At 38.0% G+C, this 27,897-nt stretch overlaps 1 protein-coding gene across 26 annotated transcripts in view; it reads right to left on the bottom strand.

Annotated features, from left to right (window-relative positions):
* NRCAM (neuronal cell adhesion molecule) overlaps nt 1-27,897 on the bottom strand; it is a 283,739-nt gene that overhangs the window by 2,662 nt on the left and 253,180 nt on the right. For 11 of the 26 annotated variants that reach the window (XM_075929879.1, XM_075929866.1, XM_075929913.1 and 8 more), the window contains 5 exons: nt 21,005-21,070; nt 20,327-20,452; nt 18,602-18,754; nt 13,932-14,063; nt 12,468-12,546 (listed from right to left, as the gene is read on the bottom strand). In XM_075929879.1, coding sequence (XP_075785994.1) covers nt 12,468-12,546; nt 13,932-14,063; nt 18,602-18,754; nt 20,327-20,452; nt 21,005-21,070 — 556 coding nt within the window. Of the gene's footprint in view, nt 1-5,468; nt 5,531-12,467; nt 12,547-13,931; nt 14,064-18,601; nt 18,755-20,326; nt 20,453-21,004; nt 21,071-27,897 lie in introns of all 26 variants that reach the window. The other 15 variants (XM_075929951.1, XM_075929952.1, XM_075929970.1 and 12 more) reach the window with 3 other exon arrangements.

The following is a 27,897-nucleotide window of genomic DNA, read 5'->3' as shown; positions in this document are numbered from 1 at the left end:
CTGTGCCATGAAGTTAGTCTGTTAAACTTCTTAATTCTTTGTTTCCTTGAATATGAATGAAGAATGAATTTGGTTAAATGAAATATATTCTTTTCGCTTGTAAAAAAAGAAAAAAGGTGCTGCATTTCAAATAATTTGTTACATTATGCAGGCTAGGTTTGCAATTTTCAACCTTACCTTTCAAGAGACCTATATATTCCATGAAAAGGGTGCAGAAGAAACAAATGAAAATAGCCTAAGAAGAAAAGCAGAGTCCATATCCTGATAATGATCAGTATTAATAATAAGAATTTGAACTTATAATTGCTAAAGCATGTTCAGACACAGAAGCTATTTAGTTGAATACTGATAACACACAGGGCTGTTTAAGGCATGCTAATAATCTAAGAAAGCTTTTAGACTTTTTTTTTTGGTTGCAGTTATGGAAGAAATGCTTTACCCTATTTCTTTTATCTTTGCTAGCCCTATCCTATGGGTATATACATATAGAAAAAGTCTGTTTTCTTTGTCTAGAAAGTTAGCTTCCTATTATATTCATGACTCAAATACAATCTGCATGTGAGAATCCATATCTAGTGGAACAGACTTTGCGAGGCTGTGTTTAGGATTTGGCATACTTTTCTATTAAATAGGCTATGGATGATCTTCAAATTGAAGACTTCAGCATTACTTCAAGTTGTGGCTTCCCACTTAGGCTGTGTCCAGACTCAGGGGTTTTTTCGAAAAAAGTAGCCTTTTTTCGAAAAAACTTCACCTGCGTCTAGACTGCAGCCGCGTTCTTTCGAAATTAAATTGAAAGAACGTGGCTTTTCTTTCGACGGCGGTAAACCTCATTTCACGAGGAAGAACGCCTTTTTTCAAAAGTGCTCTTTCGAAAAAAGGCGTTCTTGAAAGCAAACAGGGCTTTTTAGAAAGAGAGCATCCAGACTCACTTGCTGCTTTCTTTCGAAAAAGCGGCTTGCTTTTTCGAAAGTTCCGCGTGCAGTCTAGACGCTCTCTTTCGAAAGAGGCCTGCAATCTAGACATAGCCTTAGTATCTATTTGGGTAAGGTGCACATTCAGATGGAAATATTTAACTTGTACATACAGTAAAACACTCTAGCTCGTATGCATTTGGGCTACAGAAGTAGTTGACAAATGTGTTTTTATTTTTTAACAGATTCACAATTTATGTGGGTGAAAAATAAATTGATATTAGGAAAAATAAAACTTTCATTGTGCCATACTAACACAGAATGGCTTGTTAACTTTGGGTATATATTCAAAACTGAGTGATTTAGCTGCACGGCTCCAGTTACTAAATTCTTTAATTGTTCACAGCATCTGTTTTTCATTCTTATTTGAAGGGATATTACCATCTAGCCACCAAGAACATGCTGTACAACACACAGATACAAATTTTGTTGACTAATATTCTGCTGCACTGCATTCTACTGTTATTACAAGCTATTAAGCCAACTTTCTATTACACATGGTACTTTTTACATAATCCCTTCCTCTTTTTAGACTTCAAAACATCCCAAAGGGCTGTACCTAAGAAAATTTGCTTTCTATATACGGGTCTGTATTTACAAATAAATATATCGCTGTATATGTTCTTAGATCTATATACAGATAAAGAGGAGATGTGCTATTGTATCATATACGTGCATTTAAGGATTTAATGTTAGAAGATAAAAGTCAAATGACAAAGGAGTTTCATTTGTGGCTACCTAGGCATATAAGACATGAGGATACAAATAATACCATCCATCTTCTCTGCCTGCTTTGGTGTCTTGAGCAGACAAGGGATTAACAATGACAAGAATTCTACTCTACAATTTGAACAGCAGGACTGTTCACAAAAAAAAAAAAGAAAAGAAAAAAGAGTTGGCAGTGGGTGTGACAGGCTCATGGTATGTCATGCATGCAAGTGCCGGTGATTACAGACATCCTGAATAGTTTCTTGTTGGATTTCTCAGAAGAGATTTCATTCTGGCAGGGCATTATATTTATGAACATGATGAGGGAATGGGTATATTTATATAGCTTATACTTGCAGATAGCTAACAATAGTGTGGTTTAGCCATTTTCACCAACCATTAAAAATATATATTCTGAATCAATTTAAGATGCAGCACATCACTTCTGAGTAGAACTGCATCATGCTGCAGTAATGCTATATTAATCTTTTTAATTTCAGTCAAATATCTGAACGCAAACAACAAATCCACAGTCAGACTACTGCCCAATTAAGCTTTATGTGGCTGGAGATTCTAGTCAGCCTCTTATCTCCTGGTAATGTTGCAATATCTGCTGAAACAAACATATACATATATTTAAAATCAGCTGGCTACCCACATGGGAAACCATCCCTTCACCCTCCTTGTTTCATTCACGTATGATATATAGCTTACATTTGTGAATTTGGTTAAAATAGTTTTCATTGGAACAGCTGCCTAGAAAAGACATACATTTGACATTTTAAAGGAACCTATTTTTTCTGTAGCACTGTTGTAGAGTTTGCAATGGTATATATGTAAACATAGTAATGACTACTGCATGTGTGATCTTCCTGTTTAATTCTTGTTTAATTCTAACCACCACTTGTAACATAATATGTGTGGTGGGAAAACAGAAAAAAAGAAGTTTCTTGCACTACGTTCAGACTTGAAAAGTAGTTGGTCACATATAGAGACTGTCCATAAATATTAGGCAGCTCAATTCACATCTAATATGACATTTGATAAGTGGAAAATGAGAGCCTGCACAATTTCATTTTATATATAGTATGAAAATACTGTTCAAGAACAAAGAAAATCAGAGGTAATGCCTCATGCATGAACCAGTTTCCAAATGTTCAGATAATTTTGGATGAAGTGTAAGAAAACACATAAAGAACTTTAAATTTTTGACATACATGTTGCAATGCAAGAAACAGGCTTATTGTTACAAAATGCAAAGATATAAATTAAAATATATAGTAGAGGATCAGTAGAAGAGGCAGCAGTTATTTTATACTAAAGTAAAATCAAGCTACTCAGAAAATATTACATGCTTTTGTAGAGTTCTCAAAGAAGGGAGCAAACTTGGTTATTGTAACTCGTCTTTAATAGTTATTGAGTCACTATAACAAAATATATTTTGTGGCTATATACATGGACATTTTATTTAGTGAAAACAGTGAGGTACATTATGCTTTCACTAGGAATTCAGCCTGAATAAAGCATTGGGTAAGCAAGAACTGCTGCCAAGATTTACAAATAGCGATGCCTGAAGGTAGGTTCTCAAGTGTATATTTAGACATTTAAATAAGTGGTTTGATTTTCAAAGGTGCTGAATAACCAGTAGTTCCTACTGAATCTAGGTGCTCTGCTCTTTTAGAAATCAGGCTAAATCTTTTAGATTCTTCAATGCATACATAGGCTCTTACATTTTCAAAAATGACTAGTAATTTGGGGGTTATTTTGGACAGTTAGCTAAAGACATATTAAAGGGGACTGGGTTTCAGAAAACATATGTCCTACCTTTCAGACCCCATTTTTGAAAATCTTCATCAACATTTATATGATTGTCTCAATGTTTTTCAAGATAAAACAAACCATATTATACAACACAATTTTTAAAAAATGTAACCAAATTGTTACCACATATGTAACTATTTTGTTTTTCTAATATTGATAAGCACTGCCTAAGAGGCCTTAGTTATTTCACAAATGCCGTCCAATTTAAAAATGACAAAAATGATAATGTCCTTCTCAAGAGTAGAAACTGAAAATCATTTAAATGTTCTGAACCATACAGCACGAGATCAGTCCAATTCTTACACTGAAACAACAAGCTTGTCCCCTATTAAGACTCTTGCTTGTCTACAGATCCAAATATTTTGTGAGCTGTGTTTCAGTTCACTCAATACAGGCAGTCCCCGGGTTACGTACAAGATAGGGACTGTAGGTTTGTTCTTAAGTTGAATCTGTATGTAAGTTGGAACTGGCGTCCAGATTCAGCCGCTGCTGAAACTGATCAGTTTCAACAGCGGCTGAATCTGGACGCCAGTTCTGACTTACATACAGATTCAACTTAAGAACCCCAGGCATCCCCAAGTCAGCTGCTGCTGAAACTGATCAGCGGCTGATTCCAGGAAGCCTGGGGCAGAGCAACTCTGCCTCGGGCTTCCTGTAGTCAGCCACTGGTCAGTTTCAGCAGCGGCTGACTTGGGGACGCCTGGGGCAGAACAGCTGGGGTGCTGCCCGGTTGGTCCAGTAGCGCCCAGAGCGGCTACGGGACCAACTAGCAGCGCCCCAGCTGCTGTACCACAGGTTTCCGGAGCAAAGCCACAGAGCACGGGGGCAGCGGGACAGCCCAGACATGCCGTGGCTGTCCTGCTGCCCTCGGGCTCCGTGGCTTTGCTCTGCTTTGCTCCCCGTCCCCCTGGTCTGCAGACCAGGGGGATGGGGAGCAAAGCGGCGGAACACGCGGGCAGCGGACAGCCCAGATGCGTCTGGGCTGTCCGCTGCCCGCGTGCTCTGCGGCTTTGCTCTGCTTTGCCCCCTCCCCCCCCCCCGGTCTGCAGACCAGGGGGATGGGGGGGGCAAAGCAGAGCCAAGCCGCAGAGGACGAGGCCAGCTCACGGCTTGGCTCTGCTTTGCCCCCCCCCCCCGGTATGCAGACCAGCGGGAGGGGGGGGCAAAGCAGAGCCAAGCCGCGGAGCGCGCTGCCAGCTGCCAGCCCAGACGCGTCTGGGCTGTCAGTTGGCCGGGCGCTCCACGGCTTGGCTCTGCTTTGCCCCCCCCGTCCCCTTGGTCTGCAGACCGGTGGGGGGGGGGCAAAGCAGAGCCAAGCAGAGCCAAGCCGCTGCCCACGTGCCCACCAGAGCCAAGCAGAGCCAAGCCGCAGCCCTGTCCGCTGCCCACGTGTTCCGCCGTTTTGCTTCCTCTCCCTGGTCTGCTGGAGACCAGGGAGAGGAACGGCCCCGTTCGTAACTGCAGATCCGACGTAAGTCGGATCCGCGTAACTCGGGGACTGCCTGTACTTTGCCAAAGTTTGAATCCTTTCTTGGTTTAAATTTATTCACTATGGGATGATAACTGGTAATGAGCAACAATGATGACATTTATGGCACTGAATTTTACACAATCTGTTACAATATGCAGCAAAGAAAGCTCAAGAAGAAACTATTGTTTCCCATTCCACTGTAACACGTTTATTTATTATCACAAAATATTTGGACTTAATTGAAGAAATTATCTGCGCAGAATAACTCAGGAGCACAGGTTCGCTACTCTGGGGTTTACAAGTAAATAAGAAATATGATACTTTATACTGTATCAGAAACATTTGTAACAACACTGACTTCATACAATTATTATACTTCCTACAAAACAAAACAAGATCTTTTGACTTTAAAGTTCCTTACATTACTTATATTTATTTAATTTTGGGGGAGGCACAAAATGTATTTATAATCTGAATAATGAAAAAATACTTACACAGTTGGTTGCATTGTGTCTGTGATTTTTCTATATGCTAGTAAGGATGCAGATTCTATTGTCTGTATAATTAAAACAAACAAACAAACAAAACTGCAGATTTACACAGGAGTGTACCTGCATGAAGGTGGACGCTGGCATGAATGCACAGTTACAGCATATGCAAAAATCAAATCCGGGCATTGGGATTCCCTCCCTTTTTGCACCGCAGCAGTATAGTAAGAAGTTCTGCCAAAGTACTGGCAATGGAAAGAACAGTTGGTACCCAGGGAGCTTTCCACTCCTCATTTGGGAGGAGGGAAAGTAAGAATAATGTGATTTTTATCAACCTGGATTGTGTGCTTAGATGAGCGACTATAAAATTTTTGGAGAAAGGCAGAGAGAGTGAGAGTGGGGGAGTGAAAAAAGGAAGGATGGAAGGGAAAAGGAGAGATGAAGGGGCAGATGGAGAGGGCATGAGAACACTGATGTTTTGTACAGTGCTTATATATCCTTGGGGGTGCAAAACAGAGAAGGGACCCTGTGCTCTGGGGAAGATGAGTGAGGTTTCAATGTGTTGCCAAAAGCATACTGCACAAAATAGCTGAATTGTCTCGTTATGAATTCTGAAGCCCAAAGAGCCTTAGAATATCAGCTTTAGAATGTTTATAACTCACTGCAAAAACATGTTGCTAAAGCCAGAAATTCTGATGTACTATCTGTGAGGCTTGCTCTTCTTGTTTATGGAGCTTCATAAAACTATTCCAAAATACAATCATGACAGATCATAAAATCTTTTATTTATTTACTCATGACTTATACTGACCTATACTTATCTATTGCCATTTTTAGCATTCAAATACATTACAAATTTATCAACAACATTTATAGTGAAAAATTTAAAACCAGTATTTTGAAATGTTTTGCACGCACAGTAGATGTAATTAACATTGAGACAGTAACAACAAAGAACAAAATATAGGTGTGAACATGTATGGATTTTTCACTGAGATGAGGTTGCTATCCTAATAAGTTCGATGACATGCTTGCTATTTTTTCCAGAACCAATTTTAAGTTCCTAGCTGCTTAATAAAGAATGAATCTAATGGATGGGCAGGCGTTTCCCCCCATTATCTTATATTAAGAACCTTTGCTCTTTAAAAGTAAAGGGCATGTTTTGAAGACTTGAATTAAATATCTTGAATAAAATGGCAACAATCATATAGAAAAACGAATTTAATTTTCTTTCTGGTTGCATGAAACAAATAGCAAACTTGCAGACAATGGATGAGATGAACAAAAAAAGTGGGGAGGTGGCAATGAAGAGCTTAACTGTAGTGAATTTAGGAATATCTGCAGAAAACATTAGAAAGGTGGAGTACATCAAACACATCTTCATGGATACATCACAGTTTTTAAAGGAATGTATTACCTGCAAATCTTTTCTTTGTCTACATATTAGTCATTCCTCCCTAGAAATAGGTACATGCAACAACCAGTCAGAATGCAGGAGAGGTTTTTGTGATCTGTGTACAGCTCAGCAGCCAATCAATTCCCAGAACAGTCTTCCATAGTCACAGACATGCAAAATAACTCAAAATATGGTTAGCAACATCCAGTTGGTAACATGCAACTTCTTCCACTTCTAGCATAACTCTTACATGCAGAGTGATGCTAAACAACCTAGTGGGGGTGAGGCATTCCAGGCTGACGGATATGAGGATACAGAAAATGAAGTTTGCAGGGATAAATTCCTTCTTCTGTACCCTCAGATCAACTGCCTGAAATGATTGGGTAGAAGAACCTATATAAATACCTTAGGGTATGTCTACACTAGCCCCCTAGTTTGAACTAGAGAGGCTAATGTAGGCATTCGAAGTTGCAAATGAAGCCCAGGATTTAAATATCCCAGGCTTTATTTGCATCTTCCTGTCCAGTCGCCATTTTGAAATTTCACTAGTCCAGACTAACTGCTACAGGTGGCAGGGAGCCGGTAGTTCGAATAAGGTCAAAAGCTGCTCTATTTATCAAGAAATCCTGGATACAAAAGACATCTTAGCTGAAAATCCTGAAATTACAACAGAGGAAAATGGCATTGTAAGCCTTAGAATATATCCCTCATGCTGATCATCTTGCAGAATGAAGAAGGATTGCAACACCTTATCTAATAATGCAAAGAACTGAGAGTTAACCATTCCTAAGCAAGTTCACAGCCCAAATATAGGTGTTTGGTTGAAGCACTTACTTGTGGGCCAATATGTTGAGGAAAGAAGGCAGAGGAATACCCAAGACGTATATATGCAGACGATCCCTGGGTGATCACATTGGCACTCTTATTACTGTATAGGCCTTGTCCTGTATGTTCTTCTTAATCACCTTTTACAGAATTGGGATTGGTGGAAATATATGATACAGAAATATCAGGCTCCAGAAAACAGGAAGAATCAGTTGTACTGAATGAAGAACGTTGGATGTTTCCTGTTGTCTTGAGTGACAAATATACACTTACAAATGTTCTCCACCTCTGTATTAGCAGGCTTGTAGATGCTGATCAAATTCCCACTTCCTTAGAGCATTGTCTGGGATAGAACTTTGGCCTCTCCTGGAAGTTGAACAGGATTGACACTTCTCAGGAACTTTTGCCCTGAGGGATACAGTAGGAAGACTAAAATATGAATGTGACAACAAATCGTCTTAAATCTGACATCTGTGACTTTTCTGGAAAGTATTAATTTCTGGTAGAATCCTTTGCCTCTTGCTTTGAGATAGCTAATTCTTTGTGTCTGGGATTGTGCCTTTTTAGAGATACTTTTGCATGACATTTGAGAACACTGTGGGTCCAGATAGCCAAGTGAATAGAAGGGTTGATACTGAAGATAGTGCTAAATGATAAAATCAGAATGGAGATATTAGTGATCTGAAGTGATGTGCATAGGACATAACTATCTTGTGAATCTACTGACATCTCCTGGCTATTTTGCTGGGAGGAGAGTTTTTAATTTACTAAAACAGATTGGATCACCTGAAATCCAGAACTGGTCTCTCTTTGAAGATTATGAAATTCAGAAAGTAGATATCTAGATTATTTTGTTTGGTAAGGCTTGAAATCACAGCCTTGGCTGATAACAAGTGCAATATAGCTGATAAAATTCTCTGCTTTTTTTCTGCAAAAGAGAGATGAAATTCAGTCAGAAGGGAAAGTATTTCTATAAAATCTATGCTGGATCCCATTAGGACTACCAAAAGGACCCACATGTCCATTATCTTAGTCCAGTCACTGAATAGGTCAACTTCTTCCAGCTATTTTGGCTTCTCGAAGATTTAGAAAGCGCTCTATAAAGTCAAAAGGCACTTCCGTATGGATTTGTTGTCTCACTGAAAACCAGAATCCCTTATGTAGTTGGCATGAAAGGCTTGAGACACCCCATACTTTCCCTTTTCCCCTTTAAACTTAGGTGGAGAAAAACTGGGAGTATGACATTCATGAGGACAGGAAAATAAAGAGATCAGAGAGGATTTTTTTTCCAGTGATGGAGGGAACACTTATGGTCTGAGAAACACTTAAGGGCCTGGTCCAAGGAATAATCAAACAACATGCCTCCTTTTGTATGGTAAAGACAACAGCTGACATTTTATACCTAATTTGGAAGACCAGGGACATAGTTAGATCGCCTACAGCAGGCCATGTTTTTAACTGTCAACCTGATTGGATTCTCTGCTGCATCATGCATGAAATTAACTACAATCCTACACAGATTGTGTGTCCTCTGCATTGCCCCGGATGGGACCCTTTCCTTTTTGTCTTTTGATAGTTCTTCCTCCAGCCATACTAATAAGGCTCTAGTGGAATAGGTGGAATAGATGGATACTCCAAGTTGAGCTGCTGCTAATTTGAAAGATCTTTTAATTGCAGCCTCAGCCTTTTTATCAGCAGCATCTTTGGGGACAACATCTGAATTAACAGGCAAAGAAGAGTTAGCATCACCAGTGACCCAAAACTCTATCTACCGTGGGTAAGACCCCCCACTGAGAAGTTTTATCCACTCGAAGAGGGTACAGCTTAGATAGAACTGTGATTGCTACATGTTTTGCCCCAGGATTACTCCAACTTCTAAAGATCAGTTTTTCCACAACTGAATGGTTGGGAAGGGCCTTATCCATCTTTTCTTCTTCAGAGAGGGTGGGCAATTCTTCACTACTCTCTTAATATGCTTGAATTCTCCATATTAAATTTATGTGCAGCTTCAGGCTCCTCTTATTCCTCCATGGAGCAAGCAGGGGACACTTCAAATGTCCTGTCAGCCTTAGACTCCTCTTTCTTAGAGGCTGCTAGAACCTTTAAACTGCCCATACCTTCAGAGACCAAGGCCAACTGCTTCAGAGGAAACCAGTGCAAATTGCATGTTATACCCTGGAATTCTTTACTGGAGGGGGCGGGGAGGGGGGGTTCAGCCTGTGCAGCAGAAGCAATACTGTGCCTTGACATGGTAAGTACATCATTTAAAATGGTTGTAATCTCAGGCAATTTGTGAACTTCTGTCAGATTCAGAGACATGAGTAATAGTTGTAGTAGTAACAGAAGGTCTTACTGTCCTGCAATGAGACCTATGGGAGTCCTCTAAATCTGAGCTGTAGTCCAGGGCATGGTATACTCCTTGGTGGAGGGCAGAACACTGTCCTGCCAGTGATTCATGAACCAGGGCCTGGCTGAACAGCTGCTGAAAGGGGAAATGCCATCCTGCCTGAGAATCTAACCTCTTAACTGTTCCTGTTACCTGTTGCAGAGAAACATGATTTCTAGAGACATTCCTGGATTTCCACTCATCTGATCTCTTTCCCTCCCGGAAGAAGGAAAATGGGTTAGAACTAATCCTTGAGAACTCTGAAGACTTTTTAGCTCTCCTCCTGGAGGAGGGGGCGTCTATTCTGGTCCTCGAGGATTCATCTGCTGATCTTCTGGACAAGTTGGACTGCTCAGATTTCATAGTAGTTATTGTGGTAAAGCCAGAGTCTGTTTCAGGTGTTTTGGTGGCATAGTTACCTTTTCTCTTCTTGTCTTTGTTCAATTTCTTTATTGTCCATGTAGACATGGACCTGAAGTAATGAAAAAACTCAAAATACTAGAATTCTTAAACATTTTAAGAAGAACCTAAGCCACCTTTCCTCAAAGAAGCATGGCACCATGACCAGAGCTGCGTGAGGCAGAATGAAACTGGGAACTAATCGGCTGCACTGATGCTGATCTAAAGAGAGGGCGCCAAAATATCTTCTGCAGTCTGACTGGTTGTCTCTAAGGAGAAAAAGAAGACAGCCCATCATAGGCTAATGACTCAGAAATACTTTTAGAAAGGAGTTTTCTGCATGGTGAATTAGGGGAGCAACTCCTTTCCTGTGAACAATTATAGAAGTTGCATATGTTATTCTCCATATTCACTGCACCATGGGTTGATAATATCTTTCTTAAATTGCATTACAAAACCATTTAAGATAAGCAGTAGATAGTTCTGTGGGTTAACACACAAGCCATTTACATATGGATACATACAGTCAAACCCTGGTACATGTTACACATAAAAAGTGAATTCACTGATTTCATCCTAGACCTGACTGAATATTTTGTCAAAATCACAAAGCCATCACGTAATTTGGCACAGTTCTGCATAAACATCAGTTTCTGCTAAAGAAATGTCCAGGAATAGAAAACCGGAGGAAATGCAAATTAAAATTCAGACACAATGGCTGTACAGAGAAGCTTGTATAGTACTTGTTTGTACTGTGCCTGTTTCCAGCCAGTGCTTTCAGTCTCTCATTTTTGTCAGCTAAAATCAACTAAATTAACCCTACAGGTATTTAAAATTAAAAACAAACACCAAGTTTTACATGTTTTTGTGCTGAGCTGTCGAATATTATGAGGACAAAGAATAATTTTAATAGCCGCAGGAGTAAACAGAAACTGCTCTTTGGCATTCAGAACAGTGAAAAACTATAGAAATTATTCCAGCCAGATGGGATGCACATTCCCCTACAGAAAAAATGTTACAACAGTCCAGTGAATCCCATTTGTCAGAACAGATTTTCCATGCACTAAAATTGATTACGTACAAAAATTAAAGTCTATAAAAATGTTATTAACAAAGGAATATGCCATAAAGAATACATTACCTATGGAAAAATAAATGTAACACTGACCTGTGAAAGAAATAATATCCTTTTCTGTACTAAATCAAAATGTATTTAATATAATGAAAACACACCATATGTAACTATTATAACACTTTAAATAGCATATTTTTTGTGCTGCAAGGACATTCAGCTCACACATTTTTATGAGAATGACAATTAAAAATGGCATGCAAGAATGACAGTCAGCTCAGTAACATGATTTGAAGCAGTTTGCAGTATCTCATGCACTGAATTCCCTAGAGTGGTGTGTTTTTCTTAAGCGATATTCCCTCTTCTCTGTCATTTACATTTTTGTTGTTGTTGCTGTTTCTGTATTGGTACTGGCAGCAATTTTAAAAACACCTTTTCCCAATGAATGGGATACAAGTTACTTTTGTCTTTGTTTATATGAGAAGCACATTTCCAAGACGAAGTAATGTAAATATACTGCAACTCCAAAAGGGTCACAGGATAGGGCAAAAGTGCTGCCAAGTATTTGAGCTTTTGAATATATTAAAGATGGGCCTCTGGATAGAAATGCTTTATTTTTGAGGTATCAAAATTCAAATCTGGATATGAGTTTTACAGAGATGGCCCATTGCTAAAATATATGATAATATTAGTACAATCCTGCAAATCATAATTCTTGATGTTTTAATTTTTTCTAGCAGTCTCATTAAAGTTATATTTATAATTAATTTGGTAATTTATTAAAAGCCAAGTAATTTGCACCATAACAAAGGGGTTGTCATTTCATTTTCATAAAATAAGTGTCATGTTGTATAAACTAAATGTTATTCCTAATTCCAAAATGGAACATGAGAGGGAAACAAAGAAAATTATGTGTCAATTGCTTACCTGTATTCGCCAAATGTTCCATCATCTTCTTTCATTGGCTGTATTTCTGGATCAGCATGTGCATCTTCCTTTTCCTTCACTACAATATTTGAAATTGGGATTTTTATTTTTAAATTTTAGGACTAAATATTTAAAACCTCTTGCAAAGTGACCTATGTGGGTGCAACTATTATGCATTAGGTTGGATCACTTTGGAAAACTGCAGCCTTAGATTGCTACCTCTAAATAAAATACATGTGTGGTAGTTTAATAATATTGTTATTGAAATGCATGATACTGTTTAAGGGTGGTGGTGAAAGTCCTTTGTTGCAGCCTTTTTTGAATATTACTTTTAAAAGGGACACTTTCAGATTTATGAAATGCATTTCTTTTCTAGGTTAACAGAAAAGTTAGATTGTTAAAATTTAAATAAATTAGTTTGTATTTATGCTGTTAATTGACTCTGCATTTCTCTCATACTAATAAATGAAAAAGATTAGTATTCCCTTTGGTTTATAGCCATTTTCTAGCAAATTTTCTTTTCTCATCTTATCCATTAGCATAACTGCAGGAATACCTGGGGTACAAATAATGCACAAGATATGTTTATTTTTATTAGAAGAATGTTGACATGATCTTCTCAAAGTTAACTGTACTTTTCATAATAAATAAATCTTCTTTGTATATGGAGGCCCCGATCTGGGAAGCACTTAGATATTTAACTACCATTATGCATGTTTAAAACTTGTGCTATTTAACTCATGTAAAGACATAAACCATGTATTTGCAATATTGGAACCGTTGATACCAATGTGACAGAAGCCTAGGAATAACTACGATAGAAGACAGATACTTAAATAGTATATATGCCAATAAATTCTGGGAAATTATATTACAAATCTTACACATAAAAATACTGTTTCACTAGCTATTATTCTAATATGTTACACCCTGGTCTAGTATATGCTATCCATTTTTTATGGTATCCAGATAATTTTCATACTTATCTGGTACATATTTAGTTTATATTCCATTATTCAAGGTGATATGAATCATCACTGGCAGTATTTTCAGATGGTGTAATTATGATAATGCACATCTTGAGAAGTCACTTTTGGCTCTTACAATTACATATTGAAACAATTGATTTTTTTTTAAACACAAGCCAGTTCAGCATGACATGCTAAAATTGAAATACCCGAAATAGCTAGTAATTGTGTGCTACATACATCTCAGTTTATTTATGGAACTATACTTATTGCAGGAAAACGACACCATAGTGACTATCCAGACATATCTGTAGTTAAGTAATGCATTGAGTACAATTTATTCTGAAATATCTTTAGAACAACTGACGCAAAGAAAACTTCTAACTGGCTATTAGTATGTGATGTTATAGAGTCAATGTCCACTATGACTAGCTGATAAATAGGCGCGACTTCTCTGGCATATTATTATTTTTGTTTATACTGAGGTATATCCTACCTGGATATTTGCCACCCTTATTCCTTCTTATGAAGCAAACAATCAGCAAAATCAAAATAAGAAGAGCCACAGCACACATAAGGCCAATGAACCATCCTTGAGTAGCAATGTCAACCTGCCGGCTTGCCATTGCTGAAGAATGAAAGGGAAAAAATATTAGATTATCTGATACACATTTAAATGTTCATTATATTATTATTTATATAAATAATGTAAAATAATGTATCATTTATTATTTTAGTAACAATGTGGCAGTTAGCAATCATGAGTGATATAATAGCACTGTAAATGTAAGTGTTTACATTTTAATAACTGTAGGCTTACAACTACAAAAGCTTAGACTTGATCTCGACTATCTCTAAAGTTCCTGTATATTACTAATTTAAGTAATCATTTAAGTTTAACAATTCATCGTACACCACGTATATGACCTATACATTTATTCTATCACTTTTTACAAATTCTAAAACTGTTCTCAAACTTATCATGATAAAAATAAAAAAAGGAATTGTGTTTTATAACTTATACAGCGTCACCTAAAAAAAAAGCAAATACTCTGGCTAGCGTATGCCAATTCCTACACTAGGCAAAGGAAACAAGGAAGAAGACATCACCATTCAATTTAAACAGAAACAAAATCAGATTTGAGCACATGTAAAGTCTTGTCAGGATTCTGCTCTCTTCTAGGCCAACTATTATCATACAGTTCATTTCAACTGCCATGATTTAAAAACACTTGTTTAGTATCTGAAGTAGTAAGTGGCATGTGAATGGGCAGCCCCTCTTTGCATCTCTCTGTGCTGACTACCATGACTGCTGGGAAGTGACATTCAGAAGAGACCTCAATTATAGAGCAGACACAGAGAGCCCTTGTGCAGGGTTAGAGCTGCCATTCCCTGTGTATCCCAGAAATCTGTGTGGTTTGGATGCTGTGCACTCTGCTTCCTCCATACACCTATCTTCTGTCACACAAATTGAGTTTTTTTCCAGTGACCATAATGTTTTTCCACTCTCACATGTGAAAATAATGGAGTCAGCTGCTCTTAAAGGGAGAGGGAACCCTTGAAGGGAGACAGTAGAGGAGACATCAACTAAGTGGAAAACAGGAGGAGGGCATCCACCTACCACCAGCCTGTCCACTCTCTGCCACTCCCCTTCATAGAAATGCTGGCCTGGAAAGAGCAGTCTAGGAGATTTACATATATGTAATGATTAGTAGAAACACCAAATCCATAGGGTTGAGGAAGGTCCACAGGCACAAAGTTCCCTCTGTACACAGATGATGGAAGCATTTTTCTCCAGAATTCCCAGATTCTTCTGCTCCCCTTCATGTGGACCTATATGGCAGGGAGGTTTCCCAAAATTTCTATTGAGATCAATGGCATCTCACATCCAATCTCAGTAGTGATAGAAATGTAGCCGTGTTAAGTCTGGTGTAGCTGAAACAAAAAACAGGACTATGTAGCACTTTAAAGACTAACCATCTTGTTAGTCTTTAAAGTGCTACATAGTCCTGGTTTTTGTTCCAATCTCAGGAGAAACTCTACCTAACAGGGTCAAGACCTACACACGAATCTCCTTTGCTCTGCCTTTGTATGAGATGGGAGAGGCCACCTTACACATCCTGAAGAGAGTGCTCTGTATGTTTAGCTCCACCCAGGAAGCCAAAAGAGGAGAAGAGAAACAAGTATTTATGCTTAGGTAGAGGACAGGTATCTTTGCCCCAACAGCTCTGCAGAGATGACCAGTGAGATTACCACTCTTCCACAAAGGAGATACATCTTTACGGAAAATCCCAGGGACACTTATGGATAGAGGAATTCCTAATACTGCAGCTACACAAGAACAGGAAATTCTTGCAGCCAGAATTAGGGGACACTGGGGTCCCTGAGCCAATATGAACACACAGCCTCAGGATGACCCTGGACTTGTGAGGATGCCCCAGATTTGTAGGCAAACTCAGGGACTGATTTTTGTTGTGTTCGCAGCCTTGGGGGGAGGGGAAGGGATACTCTGTAGTCTGATTTTTAGAAGTTGAATATACAGAAATAATTCCAATATTTCTATTAATATGCCTGACAAAATAAAGCAAACCAATTTTATTTCTTTTTTATATAAATTTAAAAACCTAAAACTTAAATATATTAAAATGTTGGGATAATATTTAACCCGACATTAGGAAAATATATAAGCAGAAAGGTAATCTCTCTCTGAATTTTAAATCACCCTATACCAGTAGTCTTATTTTCTATTCTTAGATTAGAGCGATTTTGCTTTTTGTAAACATGCATATATAATAAGGCATTAAAATTTTAGTAGCAAATGCTATAGCAAAACACACAAGCACATGTAACACTCACGTGTAGCAAGAAAATAGTATCAAACAAAACAATCCATGCATAAAAGCATGCAAGAGATGATAAGAGTAAAGATGAAAACTTACTTATGCAGCTTCTTGTATTCTTTGACTTATTGTATATCCAATAGGGAGGGGTTTCTAAAGCCCAGTATAACTTTAAAAAATGACATAAAATTTCCTGTTTACTCTAAACAAATTATCTGCTTTTGGCAGAAAGATATTTACTTCCGATGAACACAGAAGCTGCTAATATGCGAGAAAAAATGTAACCCATGATACTGGACAAAGGAGAAAACCACGCATTATGAAGATGCTCTATAGGAATGCTCTCTAGAACAAATATTGGTAGAGGCCTCACATGCCTAGCCTAGGCATCTTGCTCTTTTTCACCACTCCCCAATGTTTAGCAGAATTAGCCCACACATCAGAAAGTGACATAGCTAGATTATTTTAGAAAGAATTTTGCTGAACAAATCAGCTGATGTGGTAAAATCAAAAGCAATTATTTATATTGAACCTTTCCTTGGTCCAGGAACAGAGAATATTGCCTCTAATGTTCCCAGACTTGAAAGACTCAAAGAATGGAGCCGAGATGTTCAACTTATTCACAGATACATGTAGGAGCCTAGATGTGTTGATATAGGCTATGTCTACACTGCTGCTTTTTATCAGAAAAAGGTATGCAAACTGCACTCCTTTTGTTTTGTTGGAAGAGGCTTTTCTGAAATTTGGCCCATCTACACTAGGCCAAATTTCGGAAAAACCTCCTCTTTTGGAAGAGCTCTTTTTCCTCGTGGCACGAAGTAGTCAGGGCTTCCGAAGGAGCGAGTCTGCTCTTCTGCAAAATATGTCGGAAGAGCAGATGTGTTCCCTGGGTGCAGGGAGTTTTTCTGGGATACCAGAGGCATCCCGGAAAAACTCCGTAGTTTAGACATAGCCTGAAGTTTTCCTATTAAGCAGTGTTGACTGAAAATGGTTTGGTCTCTCCCCCCTGCTTTGAATAAGTTACAATACAATCTTTGCACTCTGCTGCCTGCTGGCTGTAAAGACACCTGAATTTATACTATTGCATACCTGTTTTCTGGTATTACTAGCCTCCCCTGGATAAAAAGTTACTATAAAAAAACCTTTTACTGAGACTGCAAATGTTTGTGGGGCATTATTATTTACCCTTATGTTTCAAAAGCTTTCCTATAGGAACACTGTAATAATATGAGCATTAATGTGCTATAAACATAAAACAAAACAAAACATTATGATTTTAGAAAGTGAACGCTTGTTCAAACTGGCATGTTAATCAGTTGCTCTGTGATCTGTAGGATCATTACTTCACATTGCTCAAAGTACTTTATGTATTAGCAATCTGTTTTCTTAAATCATAATGTTTGTGTAGTAGGTGAGACCAAAGTAAGATCTGTTGGATAACTATCCATGGGCCACATTGCCTGGAATGAAAAAGAGTGGCTAGCAAACACACACCAAACACTAACATTTCATAAAGAACATGCTGATATTGCAACACCATATTCATCATGGCATCAATACGCGCCTAATAATACCCTTTCTCTGAATTAAATGAACAGACACCACTTATTCTTATATGAAGTCACAACTGCTGAAAACTTTCTTGGACTAAAATCTATTATTTTTCTATGGAAAATATATATGGAACACTCAAAATACTTAAAACTGTCTTATTCATTATGGTATTTTGTTGTTTAAGTGATATAAAATCACCTGGAAACAAAAAATTGATTAAAAATTATAACTAGACATCTGCTTATTTATTTATTTATCACTCATTCCACTGGCATATAATATTCAGTGCTTACATGAAATATTTACTTAAAATTAGATACCTAAACTGATAACTCATAAAAATTTTAGATCATGTTCCTGGAAACTAAACTGCTGATATGGAGATTGTTAGTTTAAAAATAGGTATTCAGCTGTGTTACCATGTTATTTAAATATAGCACAATAGGTTCTAATTCCATTAAAAGATGAATTACAAACAAACAAAATATTTGAGTTTAAGAGCACAGAACACAGAACAAATGTGAACAGTAAGTGTTTTTGCCCATAAAAGTGGCAGGGAAACCTAGTGAACTAAAAGGACGAAAACATTCATAGTCTACAAAGTAGATATGCTGGCATGCCTAGAAGTTTACAGTAGAGTTTAGCACTACTGAAGAAATCTATATCAGTATGTTTTATTTACAACATCTCCCCACTGACAGCAATTCAATATTTCTTCACTTGGCATATCACAATTCTGAATATGAGACAGAATTGGTATGATGTGCCTCACCTGGACCTGTCTCAAACACATCCTCTGAACTCACAAAACCAGACAGACCCTCAGCACCAACCCGGACTTTATATGCCGTTCCTGGTGTTAAACCCTTTAACACAAAGAAGCTCCGAGAACCATTTACAATTTCTTTTTTCCAATCTTCTTTGCCTATAAAAATTTTAGGAAAACAACAAGTTGGAATATTTGAAGTTACTATCTGCTACTCTATTATAATAAGAACATTTTCTACTGTCAGTTGGCTAAACTTGAATTTGTTGAAAAAAATAATTGCTTTCTCCAAAAAGAATAAAATTTTAGAAACAATAATGATTGTCAGTACTATTCTGCATGCATATAAAGAAAAAATACTATCTAAATAAAAACGCTTATTTTATAGTTGAGTTCCAAAGCATTACAGATAATTATTTGGCATCTATTTAAGTAAATATGTTTGCATTTGCAATTATAGATCATATAAAGAAAACATTTATTCACTGAATTTGTTAATATTGCTGGCACTTTTAATCAACCTTTACTTTTGCTGAGAAATCTCTTTAAACTCTGAAGATGATGTGGTAATAGTTCCTGATCAATCTGAATGTCTTCCTTGCATTTGTGTACATATTTTCCTAAAATAATCTCAAGTGATTCTAGGCATAGTTCAGAACAAAACTTAAACCTAGAAGACTTACAATTACAGTCAAACCTCAGAGTTATAAATATCTCAGGAATGGAGGTTGTTCATAATCCTGAAATGTTCATAATTCTGAACAAAATGTTATGGTTGTTCCGTTGTAAACTTTGAAAGAACAATGACTTAATACAGCCTTGTAACTTTGCTATGCAGAAGACAAATGCTGCTTTTTAATCCTCTTAATTTAAATGAAACAAACACAGAAAGTTTCCTTAACCTCTCAATCTCAAAATCATAGAATCATAGGGTTGGAAGAGACCTCCAACCTCCTGACCATCTTTTTAAGCTATTTTATTTTTAGTAGATTACATTTAATACAGCATTGTACGGTATTTGTTTTTTGTCTGTGGTGCTACGTGACTGATTACTTCCAGTTCTGAATGTGTGGTTGACTCTGAGGTGCTACTGTACACTATCTTTAGCATTTTTTCGCCACTTTATAAGGACAGTGTACTTGCAGTACATCCATTTTATCAATCCAATGTCTTAATGTTAAAGCATAATGAGAATTAAATCAAACTGTTCTGACAGAGAGGTTAGCACATTATTTTTCTTATTAACTGCATGCTAATGAGTGGGGGAGAAGTCTGTTGTTCCTAATATGTCTTTTGGTTGATGCTATTTCACCTATAACATCAGATTTGTTTTTGTTTGGTTCTTTTTTTAGTTTGATATATGCATTCTTGCCACTGCAATTTTCTTAGGTCATATAATAGAAATACCATGATATAGTTTTACTGCAGGATTGTAATCACTGCATGATCAATAGCTTCAGTCACTTAAAGGTAGTAATAGTTCTTGTTCGTAAGTGTTGAAGTAATACAAGGAAACAAACGCTTATTTTCTAAACATCATCTATCCTAAAGAGAAGGAATCTATATTACTATATTAATGTGACTCAGTCTGATAGGTTAAATTAAAAGATATTTTTCTAGACATTTAAAAAAATATCAATGAAGCTAAATCCATATATGCCAAATTCAGTTATTAGAATATTTTAAAATATATCTCAGAACTTAGAATAATTAAATGAAATGACTTCTTACTGCCTGCTACACCATATTCAACATAAAAGTTCACATGATCTGGTCCCTCATACTCCCAACTGATATTGGCATAGGACTCAGCAGCAGATGCAGTAACATTTCTGATCCTTGGATATACTGGTCGCACTGAATACACAATAGAAAAAAAAAGCAAAATATGAAATTGTGGCTCCATGCATATAATAGAATCTAACTTAAGAAATTACTGTGCTAATTTGGACCACATATATGGAATGCACAGTTCATACATACTCATTGTTTCCATTACTGAAAATTAGTGACTAAGTTACAGCATTAGCAAATGCAGTAATTGAATAGCAGGTAGTCACTACACTATTTAATTAGAAAGGAGAACTAAGTCTACGAACTCTACTGTACATGGCCCATACCACTAAAATTGTCAAACACTTTGAAATACAAAATGGCCAAAGCCATGGAAAATACTATCTTTTAAATGTCTTGAAGTACAATGCAGACAGCTGAAAAGTGAAGGGAATCTTACAGGTCACACAGTACTGGAAACTGTAGAAGAGGATGTACTGTAATGCAGGTACAACATTTTCTTGATTATATGTGGTATTCCACAGATACTGTTTATTCCTCACTGCAGGACCTGCATATAATTTTTCTTTTCAACTGTCTCTACTGAATTTATAATGATAAAAAGGATCACAGTACCCTTATAGAATGTTGGATGGACAGTATGTATGACAGGGAAGGTTGCAAAAAGGGTTTCTGAATATCCTGCATCACCAGAGATAGTAGGAAAAGAAGAAACATAAAAGAGTAAAAACAGTTTTACATAAGAAAATGTTTCAACAAGACAGCAGACAACAGAATCTTACCTTTTACGCGAACCAACACATGCATACTCTAACTTCATGCAGGTTTCTTTATAAATAATTTTAATTGATAAAATATGAAAAGGACAGGGTAATGTAAATTACTCTGAAAGCAGCCAGATTACCGATGTCCTAAAACCTAACGTTTATAGAAGAACATTTCTTAAAGAAGCTTACTTAACACTTTTTACTTTTATTTTAAATTCAATCATCAATAGTAACTTTCCCTTTCCAAAATAAGCAATTAACTTTAGATTCTAGTTAATATGTATTAATTCTAATCCACTGCTGAAAAGCAAATAATGAGTATGCAGACATGAACTTCAGGAAAAAGAAAAACAAAAAACAAAAAAACAAGAGCCATACAATGTTGTTTGCTGGTTCTGGAAAACCGAATGAGGATAATCTATATACTCCTTGAGCATCTTTGGGAGACACTATATTTTTCTTCCTTGGATTCTAGGATTTTTATTTTCCATTTATTTTGGATAGCTCAATTTTTGCTGTACAGCCTCAAAATACCTAGGAACTTGTTTTCTGAGGTGCTTAGCACCCACAAAGCCCACAGATTTCAATGGAAACTGCAATGCTCAGCGACTAAGAAAATCAGAGCCTTCATGTTTCAAGCTGGTAACTCTAACGTTGAGTGACCCAAAATAAGTGGACACACTTGAAATGGCAGGTTACATCATCCAGGTTTTATTTCGGACCTTAGACATATACAGAAATATAGCCAGTCAATTATACTAAATCAAGACCCAGTTGAAAGTAGATACTTTTTGTTTCTGTGTTTGAAAAATATGAAGTATATGGCTCAAGAAAAAGAGAAACAGAGGCTCAGCACTTCAAAAGCTAACATGCATAAAAATGATTGTACTTCTTGAAAAAACAAGGGAGATCCACACACTGGTGTAACCATTACCAAAATATTCTGGTGTGAAGGATAGGAATCAATAATTTGCAAAGCTAAGAAACATTAATTGAAAATAGTTATGGTATTATCTTATAAACACTGCCAAAAAGACATTCCCCTCAAAATGTGGTGCTTTCTCTGAATACAGAGAAAGCATGACTGCAATGAGCAAGACAAGTTTCGCTTGGACCTTTAAATAGCTATATATTGGCTCATTTCTTTTAAATAAATACATTTACATTATATTCAGTTGGCTAACCATAAATAGAAACTGGTTTCAGTATTCCTGCTTGCCCAAGATAGGTTCTTTTTCACTACATATATAATCCCCAAATCTATCCAATGAATTCATTAAGTAGTTTTCCTTGAGAACAATGCACGAAATGTTGGGTTTTTGTGTGCAAAATCTATATATTTTAGAAATGTGCACCAGTTTGTCTGTCTTGTCGCTTTTGAGTCCATTTGTTCAAGAATGCCTCCTAAAGGATAAGAGCCAGGATCACAAAATTTGATATGCAGCTTCCTCTTACCCTAACTTAAAGCAAGGTTAGGGTTTTGTTGAGCCAGGACAACTGAAAGTGCCTGGAATTTGATTGTTTCTCATAAGGTCTGCTAGGAGGGAGTTACACTGTGAATGACCACAAGGGGTCAGCAAGCACCCCAGCAGGAAACCACTGCTTGGCAGCCAGGGAGCAGCTGCCTGCAGCTATGCAGTAGGGATGTCAAAGTGTAAGTGTGTAAACGGTTAACTGATGAGCTTCGGCTCATTAGTTAACCTTCAGTTGCATGCAGCCTCCCCCTGTGCTGCTGCCTCTGTATTCTAGGCAGCACCATGGGGGTGGGTGGGAGGCAGGCCAGCTCCCCGTGAGCACCAGATCCTGCCTGCCCCTCCCCCCCACTACTGCCTCTGATAAAGAGGCAGCAATGCATGGGGGGGATGCGGCTTTGTGGGAGCCAGTACGTGTAAGGAGATGTCTTAAAAGTCATCTGCCCTCATGCACTGGCTCTCGTGGATCTGTCTCCCCTTGTTGCATGTACCCACAGAAAATTTTCAAATTAAATCTAAAAAGCATGCCAGCCATACACTGAAGAGAAATATGTTTGTGGGTGCTCTGTTCAGAATGAAAAATAACAGTGAAACATGTTAGAAAATGTTACCATCATTTAAGGAACAGAAAATTCGAAATAATTATTTTTCTCTGCAAAATTATTAATAAGGTTCATTATTGAAAGATACAGGCTCATATGTAACACATCGACCTTCCACACCCAAGCCTGTAAGAAGTCCTGTTCATCTAACTTGTGCAAGTAATCCCAGGAAAGTGTGATTGGAGGTTCATACTTTAAATAGTTAACATTCCTTCTGCCCCCTCCAATAATTAATAGAGCAAAAACAAAAAAACAAAAAAAAACAACCCCCAGGGTGTGGGGGAGCCAGGGTGTGTCTAGACTATAGGGTTTTTTTTAAAAAAGTAGGCTTTTTTAAAAAAAACATCACTTGCTTCTAGACTGCAGCCACGTTCTTTTGACAGTAAATCGAAAGAACGCAGCAGTTTTTTCGATCATGGTAAACCTCATTTTACGAGGAATAATGCCTTTTTTCAAAAGTACACTTTTGAAAAAAGGCACTATTGAATGCAAACTGTGCATTTTCGAAAGAGAGCGTCTAGATTCTCTTTCAAAAAAGCGGCTCACTTTTTTGAAAAATCTGCCTCGAAAGAGGCTTGTAGTCTAGACGTAGCCCCACACAGTTTCATTGTAAGGTTCGAATTACACTCTAAAACTACATTTCTTGTTTTATTTTCCATAGAATGCTGAGGTCAGTGTGATTCTTAAAGGTCAGCAAATCTGAGTTTTATTTAGTCTTTTAAAATTATCACCTATATCTTCTTGCTGCTGCTTTGTTTGTTTGTTATTTGTTTACTGGGCTAACACTCTTCCCCTTCTATGTCCTTTCCACATCTTAATATCTCCAAGAACAGAAGAAGCTACTACTCCAGAACCGTGTTTACATCACAAAAGTATACAAAATAATAAGAAAGAGCTGACAACAAGAGAGTCCTGACTGAAATTCACATCTTACATCTATTCATAAATGGACAAAATTTATTTCCACTAAAACAAGACCATGCATTTATTCAGCTTAGAGCAGAAGTAGTTCCTGCAATATCTCCTTAAATATCACTTTAGTAAAACATGCAATACCCGAACAGCCATTGCAAGAAATAATCTGCTGCACCATCATTCTGAAATAACAGATGAACTCATTTAGGACTTGATGAAATGACCACTGAAGTCAATGGAAAAAATCCCTTTGACTTTCGTAGGTATCAAGTCAGGTCGTTAAAGAGATGGCATCTTTTTTAAATTAGAGGGGCTTAAAATCTGAAATGCCCCATTTCATACTGTATATTTAGCTGCTAGCTGAGAGAAAATTACAAAAAAAAAAAATCTTTAGGGATCATGTTCTGTGTAATCTCTCCAAAATCTGCAAAGCAACTAAATGATTAAAAAAACTTTTAAATTAGACAATAATTTAAAATAGTATTTTAAGACACTTTTCCCACAAATCCTTCTAATCAGACAAGCATTGAAGAGAGAGAAAGATTCTCGTGATAAAAGATGAGCCAATCCCCAGACTTGCCAATGAGGAAGGGTTCTTTGCTATTCATTTACTGCTGTTAAATCTGGTCTAGTGCTTAGGTTTACTCATTCTCTTATTAGATTACTGCACAGCCTAATAATTTCCATTTCACAGATTTTTTTCCTGATACTTGTATTACTGTTTTATTTTCTTCACTTCATCCCAGTAGTTCTAGGTAAATCTCTCAGTACTCTATCAAACTACACCACTATTCTTCTTCCTCTCATACTTTTTGTTTCTCTCACTAAAGCTATACAGTATATAAAACATACCAAACTGAACCTTGACCCAAAAAATCTGGATTAAACAGGTTATTTAGATTTCAAAATCAAGTATTCAAAGTTAGCAGATGCCAGCTTTATTGTTGCCTGGGGAAAACATAGCATGTGATCAAGTAATTAAAAGCCATCATAATCAAAGGTGCAAGTAAGCTGGTGCACCCCAGTGTGGCGTATCAGTAAGACACAGGCCGACTGGGGCGAGCCTCTGGATGCTACCAGCAATCTGGGCAGCACAATTCTCGCCATCCTGGCCAGCCCAGGGATTTGGCAGTTGGACAGCACAGTCCCTGCTGCCCCAGCCAATCCCGGGGATCTGGAGGCAAGACAGTGCGGTCCCCACCATGCTGCCCTCCAGTGGCTGGGCAGCGTGGTCTCTGATGCCCTCAGGGTCCATCGGCTAGGCATTGTGGTTCCTGCCACCCTGGGGATAGTCAGGCAGCATGGTGTCTGCACTCTGATCACCCAATTCTCCATACACACCATAACCCCCTGCCTGACTCCTGCACCTCCAAACCTTCCACATCCTTGTTTTGATCTTCTCCTACACCCATGACTGCCTTGACTCCTGCTTTCCTCTCTCTGAGCCCCCCACACCTCCCAACCCTCTGCCCTGACTTCTGTACCTCCACACATCCGTCTTCTGCCCAGAGCCCCACATACATCCCAGTCCCCTGCCCTAAACCCCTGGCACTCCATCCCAGCAGCAACTGGTGACAGAGGAAGGGGGGGCACTGGCCCCACCTCTTCCCACCACCTGGCTCCTCTCCCCCTGCCCTTGCTCCATCTCTACTTTGCCACCTCTTCCCAGCACTCCCCACAGTGGCATGGCTGGGAACCAACATTGTGCAGCCTGAAGCCTGCGCCTTCCCCATCACTGCTGCACAGACTCCTGATGCTGGCGCCGGCCCTCCTGCCAGCTGCTGGCCACTGCTCCCCTCCCCCATATTGGGTGGGTGCATGTGGCCAGATGCATATGGAAGGGTGTTAGGCTACAGTCCTGACTTTACCATACCCACTTTGAGGTAGGCTAGTGCATACAGGGGTGCTAATAGTGAGCAAACCGTGAATTGAGGAGACTACAGCAACTGGGACTGAGTCTAGCCCTGGCAGGCAGAATGCAAGATACATAAAAATAAGTGTCAATGTCACAGTACGTTTTTTCATAAGTTTTAAGGCCTGATTTTGATCTCCTGCTTATACAGACCAGAGAATTTCACCCAGTAAGCGCTACATCACCTTATAACTTTTGGTTGAACTAGACCATGTCTTTTAGAGAGATGTCTAATCTTGATTTAAAGCATCCAAATGATAGGATAATCTATTGTCTAGTCTCAAACTTCAGTGCATTGTGACCCCCTTCTGACAAGAATAATGACTACATGGCACCAAGAAGGGGCAACTGAAGAATGAGCCTATCTGAGCCCATCCACTCTGACTGGAAGGCCAAAGCCAAAGCCCTATCGCCCAAAGGCTGGGGCGGAGGGGGGCAGCAAAGCAGAAACCCTGTAACCTGAGCCTGACCATCCAGAACTAAAGCCCTCAAGCTTCAGCGTTGACCCCAGGTTCTAGCATTAAAGTGGAGTTGCAATGCACTCTGGGGTTGTGACCTACAGTTCGAGAACTGATGAACTATAGCATTGGGTAGGCTGTTCCAATGACTAACTACATTCCCTGTTTAAAACTTTCATCTGATTTTCTTTTCAATTTTCTCCAACTTCATTTTATAGCCTTTAATCTAGTTAGATTTCTAGAACTGCTAGATTAAAGACCATCTGGCATGGTAAATTTTCCTTGTATGAGTAATTTTTCTTTGTTCTCTTTGTACTTTAGGTTCCATATCAACCCAACTTTCTGATTCATGTTCCAATTCTCCACATATATTCTCATCTGATACTTTTAAGTGGTTATTTTTACAAGGTCTTCATTGATTACTAATTGTTCAGATTTCTTTTCTAGGTTTTTCTTACTGAAGACAGTATTTTGAAGAAAGAGTTCAATTAATTATATACCCATCCTTTTTTAAATTGATTTTTAAACACATTTTCCCATAAGTCTTAGAAAAATTGGGTGATTTCATTGGCTTTCTAAAGTCTGTCTTATGCACCACGTTCTCACATTGTATGATACTGCATGTTACATAACACAATATAGTTACAGCAACCTGAGGTGATGAAAACCAGGGTTCTGTGTGCTTGAACACCCAGAGTCTGTCATAAATCTCTCTTGCTTTCAGGGTCAGAGCACCTCTAATAGCAATTAACCTTTGGCTTACAAGACACAGGCTTCTCAGCACTCGTCACCAATGTATAAAAAACAATTGGCAGGAGTTTTGAAACTGTACCAGTGCCAATTGGTTAAAAAAAAAAGCTTAGTACTCTTGTGAAGAAATGCTTTTCACAAAAAAGAGTAAATGTGTATTAAATTCTGTGCTCCTGCAGCTATATAATATACTATATAGGCAGTAATTTGATAGTACATTCGCTCCACAAAGAAAAAACTGGGTTACTATGAAGCAAACCAGTTTACATGGGCAGACTGATTATTGTTCAGGCTACTGCCAACAAACACCTCGCTGTCAACCATGCTATAGCAGTGATATGAGCTAAAATATAGCTGACATTTATTAGTGACTATGGCTCTAGTCCTACAACAGGAAGTACTTTTTGATGCCCCACTAGTTTCAATAAAATTATCTTGTGTACATACATTCGCCTGCCTGGATCGAATTGTAGGATCAGAGGACCAGGAACAAAATAATTTTTATTTTTAAAACAATGACAACCCCTGTTATTTCTCTCTCTTTCAATAGCCACATATAACCTTCCAACCATTAACTAGCACCATTCCTCTAGATAAGTAGGCTATACATAGAGCACCAAGTTGGTAAGCTG

This window comes from Pelodiscus sinensis, chromosome 1 (assembly GCF_049634645.1).
Source record: "Pelodiscus sinensis isolate JC-2024 chromosome 1, ASM4963464v1, whole genome shotgun sequence".
NCBI classification, from domain to species: domain Eukaryota; kingdom Metazoa; phylum Chordata; order Testudines; family Trionychidae; genus Pelodiscus; species Pelodiscus sinensis.
This window is presented reverse-complemented; position numbering and strand designations above follow the sequence as displayed.